This window comes from Lutra lutra, chromosome 14 (assembly GCF_902655055.1).
Source record: "Lutra lutra chromosome 14, mLutLut1.2, whole genome shotgun sequence".
NCBI lineage: Eukaryota > Metazoa > Chordata > Mammalia > Carnivora > Mustelidae > Lutra > Lutra lutra.
In genome coordinates this window covers 6681442-6706938 of record NC_062291.1, presented here as the reverse complement: position 1 = coordinate 6706938, position 25497 = coordinate 6681442, and the positions used below count along the sequence as shown (strand labels likewise).

The following is a 25497-nucleotide window of genomic DNA, read 5'->3' as shown; positions in this document are numbered from 1 at the left end:
TCTGCCTTCAGCTCAGGTCATGATCCCAAGCTCCTAGGATCGAGTCCTGCATCAGGCTCCCTGGTCAGTGAGAAGTCTGCTTCTCCCTCTCCCTCTGCCTGCCATTCCCCTTGTTTGTGCTCTCTCTCTCCCCACACCTTTGTCAAATAAATAAATAAAATCTTATAAAAAATAAAAGGTTAAATATGGGCCTAAAAGAGAGAATGTGGGAAGAATTCTACAGAAATATAGGATATTTAGCCACAATTTCTAGCCACAATTTCAGATTTTCGAGCAATTTTTAGTAGATTTAGTATTAAAATTAATCATATCACTGAATGTAATGACCACTTTGTCAGGCTTTTCGAGAGATTCAAAGTGGGTCTCTGGACCCCTTAAATTTCAGGCTTCAGCATTACATCATGGCAATTAGACCTTATTTTCAGGATGATTTAAGTATCTACTATAAAATAGTCATAAATGTTATTATCATTTGATCACTTTGGAGAATAAATGATGAAATACATAAATTGCCAGAAATTACAAACACTATTCCAGAGCATAACCTTTGACACTTAAAGAAATCAAAGCTTCCTAGAAGTCACCATGATTAAAAAGGATGAAAACTCAGGTTGATAAATTTCATCCATATAAACACACACTTTTTTAAAGTGGGTCTGCAGAAATGAAAGGGGGTTGTGATCCCCGAAAGTTAGAAGTGATGTCACGAGTAAGAAAAAATAGCCCAGAAGTCACTGGAACCCCACAGTGTGGGGTCCTTGAAGCCGGTGATGGAAGTGGACAACCTGGTCCAGTGCTAGGAAAGGATGCAGGAAGTTAACCCCGGTAGGAGCCACGGGGCAGCAGCCTGGTGGGCAAGTTCCAGACGCTGAGACAACAGGGGGAGCCCTTCCTACTCTCGCCACGAGGGCTTCACTGCAAAGGGGAGAAGAGCACAGGGCAACGGCGTCTTATGATGGGTGGGCACAGCAGATCTGTATGCTGCTAAAAATAATCCAGTGGTGAGGGGAGAACTGATGATGCAGGAAATTAAATTCTCTGTTGCAGTAAAATCAAATTCTGAGTCTGTACAGTACGTTGTGATATCAGAGGATCACAGACTACCAGAAGCTTCCTAGAAAATATTACATTTTAACCCTAGGAGAGGTTCATGTCGCAAAAGACACAGTTCTGGGGGCACCTGGGTGGCTCAGTTGATTAAGCGTCTGCCTTGGGCTCGGGTCATGATCTCAGGGTCCCAGGATGGAGCCCCATATCGGGCGGGGGGTCCCTGCTCAACGGGGAGCCTGCTTCTCCCTCTCCCTCTGTCCTCTCCCTGGACCCCTCCCCTTCTGCCTCTCCTCCACGGCTTGGGCATGCTTCCTCTCTCTCAGATAAAATATTCTTTAAAGATTTTATTTATTTATCTGAGAAAGAGAGAGAGAGCACAGGCAGGAAGAGGAGCAGAAGGACAAGAAGAAGCAGACTCCTCCTTGAACAGGGAGCCTGATGCAGGACTCGATCCCAGGACCCTGAGATCATGACCTGAGCTGAAGGTGGATGCTTAACCGACTGAGCCATCCAGGCGCCCCTAAATAAAATCTTAAAAAAAAAAAAAAAAAAAAAGGTGCTGTTTTAAGAAGCACAGCTATGCTACTCAGCTAAAGAGATCAAATACAGCTAGCATGATTTTTTAAGAGTTCAAAGTGATGGACTTGAGAGATCCCCTGGGCTAGGACTTCTTAAACATAGGACTTCTTAACCAAACCTAAAAAGCAGAAAGTCATCTGAAAATCTTACTGGATCCTAGGAATCTGCTTGTTTAGAACAATGCTCCAGGACATTCTTACGTCGGTGGGCCTCCTGTCCCACCTTAAGAAACTCTCATCTAACCCAGCCCCGTTTCAGCTGGGGAAACTGGGGTCCCCTGTTAGAGGTATCATAGCCACGACCAAAAACCTTGGATTTCTGACTACTGGTGCACTGTCCTTTCCCACAGCTCTGTCTGGGCTTATAGATACAAATCAATGCTTCATTTTGGCAAATTAAACACATTTCCTAAGTTAAATTCCTAATGAACATATATATAGCATCCCTTTTTATTAAGTTTTATTTTTTTTTTAAAGATTTTTTTTATTTATTTGACAGACAGAGATCACAAGTAGGCAGAGAGGCAGGCAGAGAGAGAGAGAGAGAGAGAGAGAGAGGAAAGCAGGCTCCCTGCTGAGCAGAGAGCCCGATTCGGGACTCGATCACAGGACCCTGAGATCATGACCTGAGCCGAAGGCAGCGGCTTAACCCACTGAGCCACCCAGGCACCCCTTAAGTTTTATTTTTATTAAAGTAATCTCTACACCCAATGTGGGTCTCAAACTTATGACCCCAAGATCAAGAGTCACACGCTCGGGGGCGCCTGGGTGGCTCAGTGGGTTAAAGCCTCTGCCTTCGGCTCAGGTCATGATCTCAGGGTCTTGGGATCAAGCCCCGCATCGGGCTCTCTGCTCTGCGGGGAGCCTGCTTCCCTCTCTCTCTGCCTGCCGCTCTGCCTACTTGTGATCTCTCTCTGTCAAATAAATAAATAAAATCTTTAAAAAAAAAAAAAAAAAAAAGAGTCACACGCTCTTCCGACTGAGTAGGCCAGGCATCCCGACAGCTATGTTCCTAAGATGGGAGGCAGGAGCAGGATGGAGACACTGCTGCTCTGGAGTTGGGACAACCTGGGATCCTTCTGGGCTCCATTACCTACTGGCTCTATGACCTCAGGGAGGTGATTATATGTTCTCAGCCTGAGTCTCCTCATCTATAAAGCCCTGTCAAATGAGGTTATTTATAAGGACTAAATAAGCCACAGTATGTAAGCCATCACTATACTGCCCGGCACAAGCCTTTCTACACAGACACACGGATCAGTGCAGCAGTCTCTTCAATACAGTATTGTATCTAATACACTGGTTGACATACGCTGATATCTCCCAAAATACTGGGATATCCCAGAAGCCACACTTTCTACACTCAAGCACTGGCTGCCAAGCATGTCCAGCTGGGCTCCTATGGTGTCTAACATCAGGGACGTCATGACATAACAATTTCACCTTATGAATGACGTGCGGTTTTGCTAAGAAAAACTACAGTTATTAACATATGCAAGATAAAGTTCAACACCACCTCAGGCAAAGCTTTTCTCTACTGCCACATAAAAACTGCCCCAAAGCGGGGCACCTGGGTGGCTCAGTGGGTTAAGCCTCTGCCTTCGGTTCAGGTCATGATCTCAGGGTCCTGGGATCGAGCCCCGAATCAGGCTCTCTGCTCAGTGGACAGCCTGCTTCCCACCCCACCCACCCCGCCTGCCTCTGCCTACTTGTGATCTCTATCAGATAAATAAATAAAATCTTAAAAAAAAAAAAAAACTGCCCCAAAGCATAATGGTTTAAAACAGTGGTCTGCTATTTCTTGTAATTCACTGGGGGCAGGCTTGGCTCTGCTGAGCTGTCCTTGTTTCTCATGATGTCAGGTGACATGATCCGGGTGACTGCACTCAGCGGGGAGTCAGTGGAGGATTTCATGATCCAAGATGGCTCCAGTCAGATGACCAACACCTGGGCTAAGGTGGCTTCCAATCTTGGAGTGGCTGGCTGAGCCTGTCTTCTATATGTGGCTGTCTAAATCTCCCATCACCATTTAACAAGAGACTGTCTTTTTTCCATTGGATATTCTTTCCTGCTTTGTTGAATATTAATTGACCATATACTTGTGGGTTCATTTCTAGGATCCTTTTTCTGCTCTTTTGATCTACGTGTCTATTTTTGTGCCAATATCATACTGTTTGGATCACTACACCTTTGTAATATAACTTGAAATCTAGAATTGTGATGCCTCCAGCTTTGCTATTCTTTTTCTTTTTTTTTCTTTTTATTTTCATTTTTTCAAAAAGATTTTATTTATTTAATTGATGGAGAGATAGAGAGCACAAGTAAGCAGAGAGGCAGGCAGAAGGAGAGAGAGAAGCAGACTCTCCACTGAGCAGGGAGCCTGACTCGGATCTCAATCCCAGGACCCCGGAACCATGACCCAAGCCGAAGGCAGCCACTTAACCAAATAAGCCACCCAGGCGCCCTTGCTTTTCTTTCTCAAGGTTGCTTCGGATATTCAGGGTCTTTTGTGGTTCCATACAAATTTTAGGACTGTTTATTCTAGCTCTGTAAAAAATGTGGTTGGTGTTTTGATAGGGATTGCATTAAATTATGTGTAGACTGCTTTGGGTAGTATAGACATTATTACTATGTTTGTTCTTCCGATCCATGAGCATGGAATATCTTCACATTTTTTTAGGTTATCTTGAATTTTTTTTTTTTTTCCATCAGTGTTTTACTGTTTTCAGAATACAGGTTGTCCACCTCTTTGGCTAGTTTTATTCCTAGATACCTTACAGTTTTGGAAACAATTGTAAATAGGATTTACAATTATTAATTGTAATTTATCTTTCTGCTACTTCATTGCTAGTAATAGAATTGCAAGTTTTCTGCACATTGCTTTTGTATCCTGTTGCTGAATTCATGTATCCTTTCTACCAATTTTTTAGTGGAGTCTTTCAGGTTTTCTATTTAGAATATCATGTCACCTGCAAATAGTGTAAGTTTTACTTCTTCCTTGATAACTTGGATGTCTTTTAGTTCTTTTTGTTGTCTGACTGCAGTGGAGGAATGGGTTAAGTAGGTGAGGGGGATTAAGAACGGTACTTGTGATGAGCACCATGTTTTGTACGGAAGTGTGAATCACTTTATTGTACACCTGAAACTAATATTATACTGTATGTTAACTAACTAGTATTGAAATAAAAACTTTAAAAGTCAACTTTTTAAATAAGCATCTACTCAAAATAAAACATCTGATGCGTTGAATATAATTATATTCACTTTATCTGAGAAATACAGCATTCAAAATGGAAGGAGTGATAAAAAAGCTTCCAGGACAAACAGAAACTAAAAGAATTTGTGATCACCAAACCAGCCCTACAAGAAATATTAAAAGGGATCCTCTAAGCAAAAAGGGAGCCCAAAAGTAACACAGACCACAAAGGAACAGAAACAATATACAGCAACAGTCCCTTACAGGCAATACAAATGGCACTAAATTCATTATCTCTCAGTAGTTACTCTGAATGTAAATGGGCTAAATGCCCCAAAAGACACAGGGTATCAGAATGGATAAAAAAGCACGATACATCAATATGCGGTCTGGAAGAGAGACATTTTACACCCAAAGACACCCCCAGGTTGGAGGGGTGGAAAACTATTTATCATGCTTATGGACATCAAAAGAAAGCTGAGGTGGCAATCCTTACATCAGATGAATTAGATTTTAAACCAAAGACTATAATAAGAGTTAAGGGGCGCCTGGGTGGCTCAGTGGGTTAAGCCGCTGCCTTCGGCTCAGGTCATGATCTCAGGGTCCTGGGATCGAGTCCCACATTGGGCTCTCAGCTCAGCAGGGAGCCTGCTTCCCTCTCCCTCTCTCTCTGCCTGCCTCTCTGCCTACTTGTGATCTCTGTCAAATAAATAAATAAAACCTTAAAAAAAAAAAGAGTAAAGAAAGGACACTGTATCATAACTAAAGGGTCTATCCAACAAGAAGATCTAACAATTACAAATATTTATGCCCCTAACATGGGAGCAGCAAAAAATATAAGCCAATTAAAAACAAAGCAAAGAAACACATTGACAATAATACAATAATGTCAGGGGACTTTAAACCCCCACCCCACACTGAAATGAACAGATCATCTAAGCAGAAAATCAGCAAAGAAATAAGGGCCTTGAATGACACACTGGACCAGATGGACATCACAGATATATTCAGAACTTTCCATCCCAAAGCAACAGAAGACACATCTTCTTGAGTGCACACAGAACATTCTCCAGAACAGATCACATCCTGGGTCACAAATCAGATCTCAACCAATACCAAAAGACTGGGATCATTCTCTGCATATTTTCAGACCACAATGCTTTGAAACTGGAACTCAATCACAAGAGGAAATTTGGAAAGAACTCAAATACATGGAGGCTAAAGAGCATTCTACTAAAGAATGAATGGGTTAACCATGAAATTAAAGAAGAATTTTTAAAATTCATGGGAACAAATAAAAACGAAAACACAGCTGTTCAAAATTTTTGGGATGTCACAAAGGTGGTCCTAAGAGGGAAATATATAGCAATATAAGCCTTTCTCAAGAAACAAGAAAGGTCTCAAATACACAACCTAACCTTACACCTAAAGAAGCTGGAGAAAGAGCAGTAAATAAAGTCTAAACCCAGCAGGAGAAGAGAAATAATAAAGATTAGAGCGGAAGTCAATGAGATAGGAACCAAAAGAACAGTAGAACAGATCAATGAAACTAGGAGCTGGCTCTTTGAAAGAATAAGATTGATAAACCCCTGGCCAGACTTGCCAAAAAGAAAAGAGACAGGACCCAAAAAAATAAAACTATGAATGAAAGAGGAGAGATCACAGTCAACACCAAACAAATATAACTATAAGAACATATTATGAGCAATTATATGCCAACAAATTAGACAATCTGCAAGAAATGTATGCATTCCTAGAGATGTATAAAGTACTAAAACTGAACCAGGAAGAAAAAGAAAACCTGAACAGGGGCACCTGGGTGGCTCAGTGGGTTAAGCCGCTGCCTTCGGCTCGGGTCATGATCTCAGGGTCCTAGGATCGAGCCCCATATCGGGCTCTCTGCTCAGCAGGGAGCCTGCTTCCTTCTCTCTCTGCCTGCCTCTCTGCCTACTTGTGACTTCTCTCTGTCAAATAAATAAATAAAATCTTTAAAAAAAAAAAAAAAAAAAGAAAACCTGAACAAACCCATGGCCAACAAGGAAATTTAAGCAAAAATTTCCCAACAAGCATTGGCTTTCCAGGGAAGTTCTAGCAAACATTTAAAGAAGAATGAATACCTAATTCATCTGAAGCTGTTTCAAAAAACACAAATGGAAGGAAAAATTCCAAACTCTATGAGGCTAGCATTACCTTGATCCCAAAACCAGACAAAGACCCCACCAAAAAGGACAATTACAGACCAATATCCCTGATGAACATGGATGCAAAAATTCTCCCCAAAATACTAGCCAACAGGATCCAACAGTACATTAAAAGTATTATTCACTATGACCAAGTGGGATTTATTCCTGGGCTGCAAGGTTGGTTTAACATCCGCAAATCAATCAATGTGATACACTACCTTAATAAAAGAAAGGACAAGAACCAAATGATCCTCTCAATAGATGCAGAAAAAGTATTTGAAAAAGTGCAGCATCCTTTCTTGATGAAAACTCTTCACAGTGTAGGGACAGAGGATACATGCCTCAATACATAAAAGCGATCTATGAAAAACCCACAGCAAATATCATTCTCAATGGGGGAATAACTGAGAACTTTTCCCCTAGGGTCAGGAACATGGCAGGGATGTCCACTATCACCACTGCTATTCACATAGTACTAGAAGGCCTAGCCTCAGCAATCAGACAATAAAAAGAAATAAAAGACATCCCAACTGGCAAAGAAATGGTCAAACTCTCACTCTCTGTAGATGACATGATACTTTATGTGGAAAAGCCAAAAGACTCTACCCCAAAATTGTCAGAACTCATATAGGAATTCAGTGAAGTGGCAGGATATAAAAATCAATGCACTGAAATCAGTTGCATTCCTATAGGCCAACAATGAGACAGAAGAAAAATTAAGGAGTCAATCCCATTTATAATTGCACCCAAAACCATAAGATACCTAGGAATAAATCTAACCAAAGGGGCAAAGGATCTGTACTTAGAAAACTACAGAACACTCATGAGAGAAACTGAGAAAGACACAAAGAAATGGAAAAACATTCCATGCTCATGGACTGGAAGAACAAATACTGTTAAAATGCCTATGCCACTTAAAGCAATCTACATATGCAATGCAATCCCTATCAAAACACCACAACATTTTTCAAAGAAATGAAACAAATAACCCTAAAATTTGTATGGAATCAGAAAAGACACTGAATAGCCAATGGAATGTTGAAAAAGAAAACCAATGGTGGCATCACAATTCCAGACTTCAAGCTCTCTTACAAAGCTGTAATCATCAAGACAGTATGATACCGGCACAAAAACAGACACATAGAACGATGGAACAGAATAAAAACCCAGATGTGGACCCTCAAATCTATGATCAACTAATCTTTGATGAAGCAGGAAAGAATATCCAATGGGGAAAAAGACAGTCTCTTCAACAAATGGTGTTGGGAAAACTGGACAGCCACATGCAGAAGAATGAAACTGGACCATTTTCTTACACCATGCACAAAATAGACTCAAAATGGATGAAAGGCCTAAATGTGAGCTAGGAATCCATCAAAATCCTAAAGAACACAGGCAGCAATCTCTCTGACCATGGCTGCAGCAACTTCTTGGTAGACCCGTCACCAAAAGCAATGGAAACAAAAGCAAAAGTGACTATTGGGACTTCATCAAGATAAAAAGCTTTTGCACGGCAAAGAAAGAGTCAACAAAACCAAAGACAACTGAGAGAACAGAGAAGATATCTGCAAATGACATATTAGGTAAAGGGCTGGTATCCAAAAATCTACAAAGAACTTATCAAATTCAACACCCAAAGACCAAATAATCCAATCAAGAAATGGGCAGAAGACAAGAACAGACATTTTTCCAAAAAAGACATCCAAATGGCCAACAGACACATGAAAAAGTGCTCAACATCACTTATCACCAGGGAAATAGAAATCAAAACCACAATGAGATACCACCTCAAACCAGCCAGAATGGCTAAAATTAAGTGAGGAAATGACAGGTGTTGGCAAGAATGCAGAGAAAGGGGAACCCTCTTACAGTGTTGGTGAGAATGCAAGCTGGTGTCGCCACTATAGAAAACAGTGTGGAGGTTCCCAAAAAGTTGAAAATAGAGCTACCCTATGACCCAGCAATTGCATTACTATGTATTTATTACGTAGTAGGGCAAATGCACTACTACGTAGGATACAGATGTAGTGATCTGAAGGGACAGCTGCACCCCAATGTTTATAACAGCAATGTCCACAATAGCCAAACTATGGAAAGACCCCAAATGTCCATCAATATATGAAAGGATAAAGAAGATGTGGTATATATAGAAACACACACACATAATGGATTACTATGCAGACATCAAAAAAAGATATCTTGCCATTTGCAATGATGTGGATGGAACTAGAGGTATTATGCTAAACAAAATAAGTCAATCAGAGAAAGACAATTATATGATCTCAGTGATACATGGAATTTAAGAAACAAAGCAGAGGGTCACAGGGGTAGAGAGGGAAAAAATGAAACAAGACAAAACCAGAGAGGGAGACAAACCGTAAGAGACTTTTAATCTTAGGAAACAAACTGAGGACTGCTGGAGGGGGACAGGTGGGAGGTTGGGGTAATGGGGCGATGGACATTAAGGGGGCATGTGATGTAATGAGCACTGGTTATTATAGAAGACTGATGAGTCACAGGCCTGTACCTCTGAAACCAATAATACATTATATGTTAATTGAATTTAAATTAAAAAGTTTATACATATATATATTTATATATGTATTTATATATTTTAACTATATATATATAGTTGCAGATACACATATATACGTGTGTGTGTGTATATGTGTGTATATATATACACACACATATATATATGAGATACATATTCAGTTAAAAAAAAAAAAAAGGCAGTATTTTAGCTCCCCAGCATGGTATTTGCCATCTGGATTCACATAGATCAAAATCTACATAGTAGAGAATCTTATCTTAACTGAATCAAATCTTAACTGCTTCAAAGCACAAATTAAGAAACCAGGAGGGGCAAAACAAAAGGTTATTATAAAAGAAATTAAAGGTTATTATTTTAAAAAACTAAGCAAAAACTTCAGGAAATATGGTATCATTAATTTGTGAATTTTCCATCTTTGATATATTTTACTTGTGCATGAAACACCATGCTTTGAATGTTCCACAAGAGCAGCGTTCACTATTGAGAAGGTACTATTACACAACTCAATGTTTCTGAGAGCCAAGCAGGTGTCAAGAATGACTCCAGGTGCTTTCATGTTACAGGTAACTTGGTTTGAACAGGATCCGTTACATTTACTGGCAAGCCATGCTTCAGAGGAAAAGAGATGGGCCCTCAACAAGAAACACTCCATGGGGGCGCCTGGGTGGCTCAGTGGGTTAAAGCCTCCGCCCTTAGCTCAGGTCATGATCTCAGGGTCCTGGGATCGAGCCCCACATTGGGCTCTCTGCTCAGCAGGGAGCCTGCTTCTCCCTCTCTCTGCCTACTTGTGATTTCTGTCAAATAAATAAATAAAATCTTAAAAAAAAAAAAAAAAAAAAAAAAAAAAAGGAACACTCCATGCGTCAGAGGAAGAGGAACTGGCAAGGAGCACCAGGCCAGACCAGAACCATACAGATCAGTGGCTGCTGTGTGCTTCTCCTGGAACCGGTAACTGCAATTATTCCTTCCCTCTCATCACCGTGCACTGGGTGTGAGGAGGGCCAAGAACTTTTTACCTCTCGGATCCAGATCAAGGAGCCCCTCCTGAGCACCTGCACCAGAAAATGCATCCAAGGAGCCTCATTAGTACCTGGAACTAATTTCGATGGCAACACCCTGGATTTCAAGCCAGTGCCCAAAGGGGCTAGGACTCTTGGAGGTGAGAGGAGCGAACTTTGCATGGGGAAGAGATGTGAGTAACTGACAGCTGGTGAACTGTGTGGGTTACATCCACAGATGACTTCCAGCCCATGTGTCCTTTGGTGATGTGATTTTGCCACTTATTCCATTACCAGGTAATACATATTTCCCCTCCTCTTGAATCTAGGCTCACCCAGTGATCTGCTTGTACCAACAGAGAGAGGCCTCACAGTCCCCATTTCCACCCTCCTGGAAAACAGACACCGTATAAAGAACCTCGTGCTAGACGATGGTGAAGAGCAGTGGGAAGAAGAGAGAGGCTGACCCATCTAGAGGAGTTCAAGTGTTAGGTCGGGTAGAGAGATTACTTAAATACATAAGTTAAAAAAAAATAGACTGTTTTATGCCTCCTGCAAGAACGTGAAGCACAAAAAGAACCCTGGGTCTTGAGTGTATTCGACAAAGAAATAGAAACGTAGCTGAACTGGGCAGGCTGAGCAGAGTGGTGAAAGGGGTGGTACTTTTGTCCTACCAGAGGCATCCAACAGGATCCTCTGTGGAAATACTGATGAAAATAAAGAAAGCCGCACTGCAGAAACAGTATCACTGACAATAAAACTTTTACAAAACTATAACATTTGAAATAAAACGTTATGGTTTAAACAAATGTTTAAATAAGACATTATGTTGTTTTTCCTGAAGTATGTTACAGAGATCACTTTTAGAAATTTCCTTTATTTTTCTCTAAGGACAGAACACAAAGAGATCCTGTGTTCAATGGAAAATAAGTGCTATTAATGGTAAACATCTTACGTATACAAGGCTGAATTAGAGCCCGAGGTGTTGTCAAGCACTGAATTCCAGGCAATTGAGAACAGTTTATATACCGATCTAAATGTGTACAAACAACTAGGTTCTGGGGCACCTGGGTGGCTCAGTGGGTTAAAGCCTCTGCCTTCGGCTCGGGTCATGATCCCAGGGTCCTGGGATCGAGCCCCGCATCGGGCTCTCTGCTCGGCGGGAAGCCTGCTTCCTCCTCTCTCTCTCTGCCTGCCTCTCTGCCTACTTGTGATATATGTCTGTCAAATAAATAATAAATTAAAAAAAAAAAAACCCAACTAGGTTCTGCATGTGAGCAACTGTTCCTAGAATCTCACATTTATGAGATAGGTCTTAATTTAAGAACTAGTGAAATTTGTGGGGCGCCTGAATGGCTCTGTTGGTTGACCTTCTGACTCCTGATTTCGACTCAGGTCATGATCTCAGGGTCCTGAGATCGAGCTCCGCATCAGGCTTCACTCTCAGTGGGGAGTCTGCCTAAGATTCTCCCCACAGCCCCACACGGCCCATCCCTGGGCTCACATGCATGCACTCTCTCAAATAAATAAATCTTTAAGTAAAAAAGACAGTTCCACATCAGGCTCCTTGCTCAGCAGAGAGCCTGCTTCTCCCTGCGTGCCAGACCCCTGCTTGTGCTCTCTCTCTGACAAATAAATAAATCTTAAAATAAAAACAAAAAAATTTTAAAAAAGAACTAGTGAAATTTGTAATTCTGGTGAAAGGAAAGTATGAAATTTATGATATAGTACTGATTTGCCTTAAAGGAATAAAATGGGGAGGGTATAGAAACAGAATGGGGAAAATCTACTTTTCTTCCTTTTTAAATTTTTTTGGAAGATCTGTATTTCAAATATCGTATGGCTTAAATGAAAAAACAATCCTAGAGGCAGTAATCAGGCAAGAGGAAAAAAAAAAAGGCATCTAAGTTGGTAAGAAAGTAGAACTGTGGGACGCCTGGGTGGCTCAGTCGTTAAAGTGTCGGCCTTCAGCTCAGGTCATGATCCCAGGGTCCTGGAATCCAGCCCCATGTTGGGCTCCCTGCTCAGTGGGGGGCCTACTTCTCCCTCTCCTTCTCCACCTGCTTGTGTTCCCTCTCTTGCTGCCTCTGTCTCTGTGAAATAAATAAATCTTTAAAAAAAAAAAAAAAGGTAAAACTGTCACTATTTGCAGATGACATGATACTATGTATAAAAAACCCTAAAGAGTGCACCAAAAAAACTATCAGAATAAATGAATTCAGTAAAGCTGCAGGATAAAAAATTAACACACAGAAATCTATTACATCTCTATACACTAATAATGAAGTAGCAGAACGAGAAGTCAAGAAAACAATCCCACATACAATTGCATCAAACAGACTAAAATACCTAGGAATAAATTTAACCAAGGAGTGAAAGACCTAATCTGAAAACTGTAAGACGGTGATGAAATAGACTGAAGAGAACACAAACAAATGGAAAGATACTCCACGCACACGAATGGGAAGAATACATCAAAATGCCCATTTTACTACGCAAAGCAACTGACAGATTTAATGCAGTCGTTATCGAAGTACCAAGAGCATTTTACACAGAACTAGAACAAATGATCTTAAAATTCATATGGAACCACAGAAGACCCAGAATAGCCAAAGCAATCTTGAGAAAGGAGGACAAAGCTGGAGATACCACAATCCCAAATTTCAAGCTATACTACCAAGCTGAACTAATCAAGACAATAAGATATTGGCACAAAACAGATGGACAAATCAATGGGACAGAACAGAGAGCCCAGGGAGAGAAAGAAACCCCAATGATCAATCAATGACAAAGGAGACAAGAATATATCATGGGGCAGTAGCAGTCTTCACAACAAGTGATGTCAAGAAACTGGACAGCTACATGCAAGAGTGAGAGTGGATCACCTTTTTAGAAGATGCACAACAATAGTGGATATGTCTGGATATGTCTCCTGAGGCAAGGGAAACAAAAATAAACTATGGGGACTACACCAAACTAACAAGTTTTTGCACAGGAAGGAGCCCATCAACAAAACAAAAATGCAGGGCACCTGGCTAGCTCCAGTGGTGGAACATACAACTCTTGATCTCGGGGTTGAGAGTTCGAGCCCCACACTGGATGTAGGGATTAAAATCTTAGGGGCATCTGGGTGGTACTGTCTGTTGAGTGTCTGACTCTTGGTCTCAGCTCAGGTCACAATCTCGGGGTTGTAAGTGCCAAGTCCCCCGTTGGGCTAAGAGATTAATTGATTACTTAAAAATTAAAATCTTTAAAAAAAAAAAATACCGGGTGGCTCAGCGGGTTAAAGCCTCTGCCTTCGGCTCAGGTCATGATCCCAGGGTCCTGTGATCGAGCCCTACATCGGGCTCTCTGCTCCGCAGGGAGCCTGCTTCCTCCGTCTCTTTCTGCCTGCCTCTCTGCCTACTTGTGATCTCTGTCAAATAACTAAGTAAAATCCTTAAAAAAAATTTAAAATTTAAAATTTAAAAATTAAAAAAAAAAATTAAAACAAGGGGCACCTGGGTGGCTCAGTCAGTTAAGCATCTCCCTTCAGCTCAGTCATGCTCTCAGGGTCCTGGGGTCGAGTCCTGGGATGAAGCCCTGCATCCAACTCCCTGCTCAGTGCGGAGCCTGCTTCTCGCTCTCCCTCTGCACCTCCCCCTGCGCATATCTCTCTCTCTAATAAATAAAATGAAATCTTTAAAAATACGTTCATACACACATACATACAAAAAAAAATAAGATACCAGTCCGAATAGCTACTATCAAAAAGACAACAGGTAAGTGTTAAGCAAGGATGTGGGGGAAAGAGAACCTCTGTGCACTGCTGGTGGGTATGTAAAGTGGTGCAGCCATTACGGGAAGCAGTAAAGAGGTTCCTTAAGAAATTAAAAGTAGAAATAGCATACGAGGGACGCCTGGGTGGCTCAGTTGATTGGACGACTGCCTTCAGCTCAGGTCATGATCCTGGAGTCCTGGGATCGAGTCCCACATCGGGCTCCCAGCTCCACGGGGAGTCTGCTTCTCTCTCTGACCTTCTCCTAGCTCATGCTCTCTCTCACTGTCTCTCTCTCAAATAAATAATAAATGAAATCTTTAAAAAAAAAAAAAAAAGAAATAGCATATGATCCAGCAATTCCAGTGTTGGGTATTTAACTAAAGAAAACAAAAACACTAATTCGAAAACATATATGCATCCCTATGTTTATTGCAGTATTATTTAAAACAGCCAAGATACAGATGCAACCTAAGTTTCTATCCATAGATGAATGGATAAAGATGAGATACAGACATACAAATATACAATGGAACAATTACTCAGAAAAAAAAGGAATGAAATCTTGCCATCCACAATAGGAATGCACTACGTGTTCACAACAATATCATAGAGGGTATTACAAAAAATGAAATATGTCAGAGAAAGACAAATACAGTATGATTTCACCTATATGCAGAATCTAAAAAACAAATGAACAAACAAGCAAAAGAGGAACACAGTCCTAAATCCAAAGAACAAACTGGTGGTTACCAAAGTGGGAAGGCAGGTGGGGATAAGCATAACAGGTAAAGGGGATTAAGAGGTACAAACTTCCAGTTAAAAACAGGTCATGGGGGGGCACCTGGGTGGCTCAGTCGTTAAGCGTCTGCCTTCGGCTCAGGTCATGATCCCGGGGTTCTGGGATCGAGCCCCGCATCGGGCTCCCGGCTTGGTGGGAAGCCTGCTTCTCCCTCTCTCACTCCCCCTGCTTGTGTTCCCTCTCTCGCTGTGTCTCTCTGTCAAATAAATAAATATTAAAAAAAAAAAAAAAAAAACAACAGGTCATGGGGGTGGGGCAGTGCCTGGGTGGCTCAGTCAGTTAAGCAGTTGACTCTTGATTTTGGCTCAGGTCATGATCTCAGGCTCCTGGGATCGAGCCTCGGGTCCTGTGCTCAGCAGGGAGCCTACTTAAGGATTCTCTCCCCCTCTGCCCCCCACCAAATAAATAAATAAAATCTTTTTAAAAAAAAAAAAAGGTCATGGGATGAAGACTACAGTACAGGGAATATAGTCAACACTACCGTAGTAACACCGTACGTTGACAGATGGGGACTACAGTTACTGTGGTGAGCACTGTACAATGCACAGAACTGTCAAACCACAATGCTGAACACCTGAAACTAACATAACATTGTTTGCCAACTATACGGCAACAAAAAATAAATGAAACAGTTTGAGTACATAAGTTTAAAAACTAGCACAATTCTAATAAATGAGAAAACACAATACAAAACAAATGCCACGTTTTCACTTTGGTTCTAAATTCACACTTTTTAAACAGTGGTGATGAACCATTCAAGAAGAGATCTGTATTACTGTTTAGTTTGACTGCAGGCAGATCAAAGGAGTTAGAATGGTATGTATTAGGTAGCTGCAAAGTGGATGCTATGCCCTTTACAGATCAAAGGATAACATCAAAGATCAGTCTCCTCTGGAACATTCCTGGAGGGTTTCTCAGAAAACAAAACAGACCTGCAAATACTGAAAAATACCAAGTGAATGAAGGCCCACCAGTAACAATAAATATCCAAAAATAAACTAATAATCTACATAGACTCATTCCAGATGATTACTGAGTAGTAGATCAAAACACTGAAATTCTGAAACCTGCCCAAAGAGAAAAAAATTGGGGGGGGGGGTTGGAAGGAGGAGAGTCCAAACATTTTTCCCTCATAAGCATTCAGCTTGTGCTGGTTCTGTCCTCCTCCTGCCCACCAATTACAGATTCTCTGAATGAAATCAACATCCCGACCATGGCCCTTGTGGGAATGGAGAACAGTCATGAAGCCCTGTCATAGAGATTCAATTTGCACTATTACCTCCCCAACAGGTTTGTCAGCTAAAATTCAGGATGAATTTTGTGAAATATGAATTTTAGATCGATAGCCAATCATTTTTTAGTATAACTATGTCCCATACATGTCCAATATTTATACTAAAAAATGACTGGCCATTGATCTAAAAATCCAAATTTCACTATGCATTCCATATTTTTCTTTCTCGAATCTGGCAATATTACTCAAAGGCAAGGGTCCTCCACAGACCAATTAACCATAGTAAGCATTTTTCTTGTTGGGGCTTTAAGATGCTACCTCCTGGGAAAGGCTGGGTCTCTTGTTGATCTTCATACCCTATTTTGCGGCAGACAAAATTAGACATGTTTAGAGCCTTTTAGGCAAGCTTGCAAAACTAACTTCCATTTCACTTGATGTACAGTGCTTTACGCGAGAACTGACCTGGTAGACTAATTTTCCAAAGGAAAAACAGCTCACATTTTTTGTAGACTGACCCCAAGTGATGCAATTTTTATTTTGCCCTGATTTATGGGAGTTTTCCAAGAATGAAATACCTCTCTTCTTCATCTTTTGCAGAAATATGCCCTGTCTGCAAACTATCAGTACATAGTGACTTTTTTAAAAAAGTTCTTTTAACTCTTTACACCATAGCAGAGGAATAATTTATACTAATCCATTAATGCTCACTTAAGAACCTCAAAATACTTTACAACAATCTTATGACACATGCAGGATGAGCAAATCAAGATTCTGTTTTGTAAGTTATCCAGTATTGTGCACAAAGTCTAGAACAGTGCATTTCTTCTGATGTCAGGTATTCCATTCACTGGTGCCAAAGAAAAGTCACTTTTTTTAAAAAGTTAGTTATTTTGGGGCGCCTGGGTGGCTCAGTGGGTTAAGCCTCTGCCTTCCGCTCAGGTCATGATCTCAGGGTCCTGGGATCAAGCCCCGCATCAGGCTCTCTGCTCAGCAGTGAGCCTGCTTCCTCCTCTCTCTGCCTGCCTTTCTGCCTGCTTGTGATCTCTCTCTCTCTCTGTCAAATGAATAAATAAAATCTTTAAAAATAAATAAATAAATAAAAATAATAAAAATAAAAAGTTAGTTATTTTAAGTAGGCTCCACATTGAGTATGGAGCCCAAAACAGGGCTTCAACTCACTACCCTGAGATCAAGACCTGAGCAGAGATCAACAGTTGGACGTTTAATCAACTGAGCCACCCAGGCACCCCTTTGAAGATTTTATTTTTAAGTACTCTCTACACCCAACGTGGGGCTCAAAACTTACAACCCCAAGATCAAGAGTCGCATACTCTACTGACTGAGCTAGCCAGGCACACCAAAAAGTTACATTTTCAGATTTCTTTAAAAAGGTGGCAGGGTGGGGGGCACCTGGGTGGCTCAGTCAGTTAAACATCGGCCTTCCGCTCCAGTCATGATCTCAGGGTCCTGGGATCAAGAACCACACTGGGCTCCCTGCTGAGCAGGGGGCCTACTTCTTCCTCTTCTTCTGCCACTTCCTCCTACCCCCACCCCACTTGTGTGTGCGTGCTCTCTCTCAAATAAATAAAATCTTAAAAAAAAAAAAAAAAAGAAAGAAGGAAAGAAAAAAAGATTTCATGCCCACTAGAAGAAAAAGATAACTGTTTAGAAAGAGAAAACTTTAAATAAAAACCGAACAGTGGAATACTGACCCACAGGGCTCTGTTGAGAGCATACTCTCTAGTTTAGGTTGAACAAAAAAGAACCTGGAAATCATTCTGCCGTCTAGAGGCAAGGTGGAAAGAACGTGCAGGTTAATCACCTTAACTGAACCTCTCTACACCCCAAAAAAACAACAGATGGAGAACAGAAGCACCTGGGAGCATGCGGATGAGAGATTCACAGCCATTAGTTCTAGGATAAACCTGTAAACCTGTGTCACAAATATTAATGATGAGTAGTAGCTCAGAAGATTGCCAGATGTACCTCAGGTCATATAAGAGATCAGACTGAAATTAGAGTGACATGAAATGATCAACCCCCACTCCTGCCACCACCCAAGTAGTTGGCGTGACACTGTCAAAAGAGGATTAGGGGGTGGACCAGATCACCTCCGTATGGCCACCTCCGAACACGGGTTTTGAAAGGGAAGAAGTGTGTATGATAGATTAGGAAGAGATCAATGAACTTAACAAATACATGTAATGTAATCTGTTTCGTACAAGGCAGAGATTCCACAATACTGATACGATCTCTATTAGTCATGTCCTTCCTAATTATGCCAATATAAGCATTAACAACTATAAAGGTGATTCTCTTAGTCTAGACCAGTAGTTCTCCACCACATCAGACCCAATGCTCCCTTCTGTATTACCCCATAAATATTCTGCAACGGGATACAGACTTAACATCACCTACCTATGTAAGACTTAAAATCAACAAAAGGCTCATTTCAATGAAATGAAAGAACAGTAGTTTGGAACAGGAGAGTATGTATTTCAGTTTGTAAGCGCTCAGGCATGACCACACTAGAAGACATGAGGAAATAAGCAAATACTATTCCAAGGGAAAGAATCCAAACAATGAGTCCCTGTTCCTGAACCAAGGTCTCCATCAGCCCGTCAGGGCAAATCCCGAAGGTCTGTCAAGACTGAAACAACTCTTCATTTTTACACTAAGAATAACCAAGAGTGAAAACATCACTCCATCTAGAGCCCATTAAGGTCCATGCAATCACCAACGATGTGGGCGCGCTTTTAGAAAAGGGAACGGTGCTGGGCAGGCTCTTGAGGAAAAGCTCCTTCACTGGAAGGTTTATGAGGTCACGGTTCAGGAAGGTAGGGGATCAACAAGCCAGGATAAGGAACTTCTATTTCCACACCTCCCTAAGCGTATCTTCCATGAACTCCTGACATATCTGAGCTGGCCTCATTCCAAGTCTGCCATCTGCCTGATTCTTCTTCCACACGGATTCTCTAAAATTACAGAATGGTAGGCTGGGAAATATATTTTGCTATTATCTAATTTTGATCCCCATTTTAGAGGTTAGTAAATTTAGTCTCATTCAGGGCCAGGACTGCGTTCACTCTGCCACACTTAAGGGAAAATAAGTTTGATGTTAAAACCATGAGAGACTATGGACTCTGAAAAACGATCTGAGAATTTTGAAGGGGTGGGGGGTGGGAGGTTGGGGGCACCAGGTGGTGGGTATTGTAGAGGGCACAGATTGCATGGAGCACTGGGTGTGGTGCAAAAATAATGAATACTGTTATGCTGAAAAAATAAAAAAATTAAAAAAAAAAAAAAAGACCTTTTTGATCTTTTGATCCGTCTGAGTGGCTCAGTTGGTTAAGCCTCTGCCTCTGGCTTAGGTCTTGATTCCAGGGTCCAAGGGTCAGTCCTGCATTGCTCCCTGCTCAGCAGAGGGTCTGCTTCTCCCTCTCCTTCTGCCCTCCCCCTCGTTTGTGCTTTCTCTCAAAAAACAAAAAACAAACAACAACAACAACAAAAAAAAGGCAAAAAAAAACCAAGGTCTTTCTGAAAAACTGAAACCTACTAAGGAAAACAAACAACAAAAATTTCAAAAATTCTGTCTAAAAGCATCCCACCATCCTCTTCAAAGCTTCATAAAGTTTCTCTGAATTCAAGCAGTTAAAAATATTAGTAGATAAGCAATATAAGCACTTTTCTTGACAGTGGCCTAGCAGTCCCCTGTTCAGGTGGTCTGTACTTTGTTTAATCAACTGCTTCTTATTGGATACCTAGGTTATTTCTCTTTTTTATTATTCACTTAGTGGACTGTAAACTGTTTATCGATGAGAAATGTTTATATTTATCCAATTTAAAAAAGCTGTCAAGAAACAAAACCCAAAGAAGAAAAAAGCAAGCAATCTTACTTGTGAAGTTAAGAGCCAGAGTTTTAAAAGCTAAGGGAAAAAACTCTGCAAATTAGGGTTTTTTTTTTTTTTTAGAATACATCAAATTCTACATTATAACTATACCCAAAGCCAAACATTTCTTCTTCTCCATCCCCCTTTATTCAACTATTGAATATTACCTGAAATAACTGTGCAAATTCATAATGAAAAATTACCTGCATTTAAAATACACAGTCCCCTCGTGGCTTCCATCATGCTTTCCTCTCTCGGGATTGTCCCATTCTACTCCTAACCAGAGTCCTAATAGAATAAGAAAAAAAAAAAAAAAAAGTGAGGACTAAGTGAGGACGGAGATAATTAATGCTCCTTTTTGCTGCAACCAAATACAGTTAGCAATGGAAACCCTATCACACAGACACCACTGGGGGTGAAAAATATCTTTTGAAAAAGAGCAAGTTAACCTTAGACTTGTGACTGCAATCAGCAAATATGATAGATAGCATGTCTGGTTCATAAGCCAACAAAAACTACAACTGAAAGAAACAATAGCTAAAACTTACTGAGCACTTATTGAATGCCAGAAACTTTTCTTTGCATTACTTCATGTTATTCTCACAAGACACTTTGTCTTTGTCAAGCAGATAGTATTACCTTCTTTTTTACTAATTCCTGGACAAATACCCAAGTTTTGGAGTCCTAGTCTACTATTCTGCTTTTCATAAAATAAAAAACTATATATAGATAGTATCCTTATTCAACACAGGTAAAATAACTCAAAGTCACACAACTTCAAACCCAGGTGATTGTAATTCCAGAAGTCAAGGCTTACCCATCACACTTTGCTGTCTTTGACTCAGACCTTGTGTTTGTATACCCCTTTAGTTTCCAGAACACTCTATATACAGTACTGTGCTAGGTGCAAAAGAAAGATGGAGTGGTTCACTTCTGGATCAACCCTCCTAGTAAAAACTAGAAAAGCTACATAAACTATTTTTGAAAATCACTTTACATCAATTATGATGGCCAAAGTCAAAACACAAAATAAAACAAAATAACAAGTGCTGGTGAGGATATGGAAAAATTAGAACCCCTGTGCCCTCCTCATGGGAATGTAAAATACTGCAGCCACTATGGACAGTAGGATCGTTCCTCAAAAAAACTAAACACAGAATTACCAAATCATGTAGCAATTTCACTTCTGGGTATATACCTAAAAGAACTGAAAGCAGGGACCCAGATACCTGCATATTTAGGTTTATAACAGCATTATACACAATAGCCAAAAGGTGGAAGCAACCCAAGTGTCCATTAATGATGAATGGACAAATGAAATGTGGTGTATCCAGTCGACAGGAGGTTATTCAGCCAATAAAAGGAATGAAAGTCTGAGACATGCCACAGCATGGTTGAACTTTGAAGATATTATGCTAAAATGACATAAGCCAAATCCAAAAAGTCAAGATAGGATTCCACATACACGAGACACCTAGAGCAGTCAAATTCATAGAGACAGAAAGTAAAATGGGGGTTGTCAGGGGCTGAGGGGAGAAGAGAATGGGGAGTTATTATTTAATAGGTACAGAGTTCCAGTTCTGTAAAACGAAGCGTTCCAGGTGCACGGTGGTGAGGGTTACACAACAATGTAGATGTACTTAATACCACCAAACTCTACACTGAAAAATGGTTAAAATGGTCTATTTAGTTATGTATATTTACTACAATTTTAAAGATATATGTGTACATCCCAGAGAGCTACTAAGGCAGCCAAGAATTACAAAGCCAACATGTGAGAGAAAAGGGAAACCCAGAGTTTAACTAATAAACATTTAGAGCAATGTCTTCCCCTAAGGCATCTGGTAATTCTGATATAAGAAACTAAAAAGCTGAACAGAGCTTTGGACAGATTTCAAGGGCTAAAAAATCAATACTGAGAATCACAGCCCCCCAAGGAAGGTCCAAGTTGCTGAGAAAGTCTCTAGGATTTGTACTGAGCTCAAGATGTCTTCATTCTAAGAGTAAGGAGACACCAGCGATAAGATACATAAACTAACCTTCATAGGGATTAAATGTAAATCCTTGGAAAGGATCGAAGGAAGATAACACGATCGCAAAGCTGGAATTATAATTTTTCGTCATCATATCTGGCATTCTAACAAAAATATCTAAGCACAGAAAAAGACAAAGATTCCGTGACTGAGAACCAAGGAAAACAACAGCGAACATAAACAGATTCATCAGGCATCTGCATAATGGAGTTTTAACTATGCTTAGTATTTTCAGGAAAATAAAGGATGACCTTAAAATTTCAGCAGAGAATTTTACAACTGTGTTTTTTTTCAAACCCTAAATAAAAATTCTGAAACTAGAAAACATGATTCAAAGGGATACATGTATGCTTATTGTTTATAGCAGTACTATTTACAATAGCCAAGATATGGAAGCAACCCAAGTGTCTGCACATGAATGAATGGATGAAGAAGATGTGGTCTATATATACAATAGAACATTATTCAGCCATAAAAAGAATGAAATCTTGCCATTTGCAATGGCATGGATGAAGCCAGAGAATATAATGCTACGCAAAATAAGTCAGAGAAAGACAAATACCATATTTCACTCATATGTGGAATTTAAGAAACAAAACAAGTGAGCAAAGGGAAAAAAAAAAGAGAAACAAATCAAGAAATGGACTCTTAATTATAGAGAACCAACTGATGGTTACCGGAGGAGACGTGGGTGGGGGATGGGTGAAACAGCTGAAGAGGATTAAGGACTGTACTTGTCATAATGAGCACTGGGTGATGTATGGAATTGTTCAACCACTAGACTGTACACTGGAAACTAATAAACATCGTATGTTAACTAACAGGAATTAAAATAAAAAGCTAAAAAAAAAAAAAGACAACCCAACTGAAAAATGGACAAAGGACTTGGATAGACATTTTTCCAAAGATATACACATGTCCAATAAACATGCAGAAAGATGATCATTAGTCATTACATAAATCCAAATCAAAACCACAATGAGATACCACCTCATACTTAATAGTATGGCTATAGCCAAAATAATGGAAAGTACCAAGTGCTGGCAAGGATGTGGAAAAACCGGAACCCTCATATACTGCTGGCGGACACATAAAACAGTGTTGCCACTTTGCAAAACATTTTCAGGTGGTTGCTGAAAAAGCTAAATGTAGAATTACCATATGACTCCTTGATTCTACTTACAGGCATATAACCACAAGCATTAAAAAAAACTCAGACATTCGTATGCCAGTGTTCGTTGCAGCATTACCCCACAACAGGCAAAAGGTAGAAATAACCCAAATATCCATCAACAAACAGATAAAAAAATATGATACACATACAATGGAACATTCAGCCGTAAAAAGGAATGACGTTCTCACACATGCTACATGGATGAACCTTGAAGGTATTTTGTTAAATAAAAAAAAGCCATCCTGAAAGGACAAAGACTTCTATGGTTCTACTTATATGAGGTACCCTAGTCACTATTTACCTATATACTTAAAAATGATTTAAGAGGGGCGCCTGGGTGGCTCAGTCATTAAGCATCTCTTCTCGGCTCAGGTCATGATCCCAGGGTCTTGGGATCGAGCCCTATATCAGGATCCCTGCTTGGCGGGAAGCCTGTTTCTTCCTCTCTCTCTCCCTCTCCCCCGCTTGTGTTCCCTCTCTCACTATAGCTCTCTCTGTCAAATAAATAAATAAAATCTTCCCAAAAAATGGTTTAAGAGAGAAAAAACAAAAGGTTAAGATGGTTAATTTTATGTTATGTATATTTTACCACAATTAAATATGTTAACATTTTAAAAATAGGGGGAAGGAAGAGATGAACAGGTGGGGCACAGAATTCTTAAGGCAGTGAACCTACTCTGTATGATAATGTCATCATAAATTTCCCCAAAGCAACAGAATATACAACACCAAGAGTGAACTTCAATGGACTTTGAGTGATAATGATGTATCAATACAGGTTGATCAATTGGAACAAATGTACACTCTGGTGGGGGACATCTGTAATGAGGGAGCCTAGGCATGTGTGCAGGGCAGGAGGAAATCGCTCTACCTGTTCTTCAGTTTTGCTGTGAACTTAAAACTACTCTAAAAAATAAAGCCTATTCGGGGCGCCTGGGTGGCTCAGTGGGTTAAGGCCTCTGCCTTCGGCTCAGGTCATGATCCCAGGGTCCTGGGATCGAGCCCCGCATCGGGCTCTCTGCTCCGCAGGGAGCCTGCTTCCTCCTCTCTCTCTCTCTCTCTCTGCCTGCCTCTCTGCCTACTTGTGATCTCTGTCTGTCAAATAAATAAATAAAATCTTAAAAAAAAAAAAGCCTATTCAAAAAAGGTTAAAACAGTAAATCTTGTTGTATTTTACAAGTAAAAATTTTTAATATAAAAGGTCAAAATGGCAAATTTTATGCTTTATATGCATGCAACCACAATTTTAAAAATTTTAAAAGCAAAGATAATTTCAGCAAAGAAAAATTAATAGGGGTGATCTTCAAGGATAAAGAAAATCATCCCAGATGAAAACCTGAGGATACAGAGGGAAAGGCAAGAAAAGGGTAAATATATAGATACATCTAAATTAATAAAAATTATATAAACTATTATCAGCTCTTGGTGCTTTATATGCACAAAGATTAAAATACCCAACATATGAGTTAGGAATTGGGTAAGCAGAATTAGTATTGAAGTATTCTAAGGTGTTTGCAGGAGTCCAGGAAGAAGTAAAATTACTAATTAGACTTTTGTAGGTCAAAGATGCAGGTTATTATCTCCCCGATAATTACTTAATAAAAAATGTATGATTAGGGGCACCTGGGTGGTTCAGTGGGTTAAGCCTCTGCCTTCGGCTCAGGTCATGATTTCAGGGTCCAAGGATGTAGCCCCGCATCAGGCTCTCTGCTCAGCAGGGAGCCTGTTTCCCCCTCCCCCTCTGCCTGCCTCTCTGCCTACTTGTGATCCTTTCTGTCAAATAAATAAAAACTTATTTTTTAAAAAGTATGATTAATAGAGAGGAAAGATAAAGTTTAAAAAATAATCCAAAAAGGAGGGGAGAGGGGAGACAAAAAAAACACAGCCAAGAAAAACAGAAAGCAAATAGTAAGATGGCAGATACAAACCCAAATTATCAAGAAATAAGTGAAACAAGGACTAAACATTCTGATTAAGAGAGTCCATAGAGGGCGCCTGGGTGGCTCAGTGGGTTAAGCCGCTGCCTTCGGCTCAGGTCATGATCTCAG

The 25497-nt window shown here is 40.3% G+C and overlaps 1 protein-coding gene across 4 annotated transcripts in view; it reads right to left on the bottom strand.

The window, feature by feature from the left end:
* TBCE (tubulin folding cofactor E) overlaps nt 1–25497 on the bottom strand; it is an 84430-nt gene that overhangs the window by 21286 nt on the left and 37647 nt on the right. For all 4 annotated transcript variants that reach the window (XR_007122587.1, XR_007122588.1, XM_047701424.1 and 1 more), the window contains exon 3: nt 20446–20530. Coding sequence is in view for 2 of the 4 variants with exons in the window: in XM_047701424.1 (XP_047557380.1) it covers nt 20446–20530 (85 nt within the window). In the remaining 2 variants the exon portion in view is untranslated. The remainder of the gene's footprint in view (nt 1–20445; nt 20531–25497) is intronic.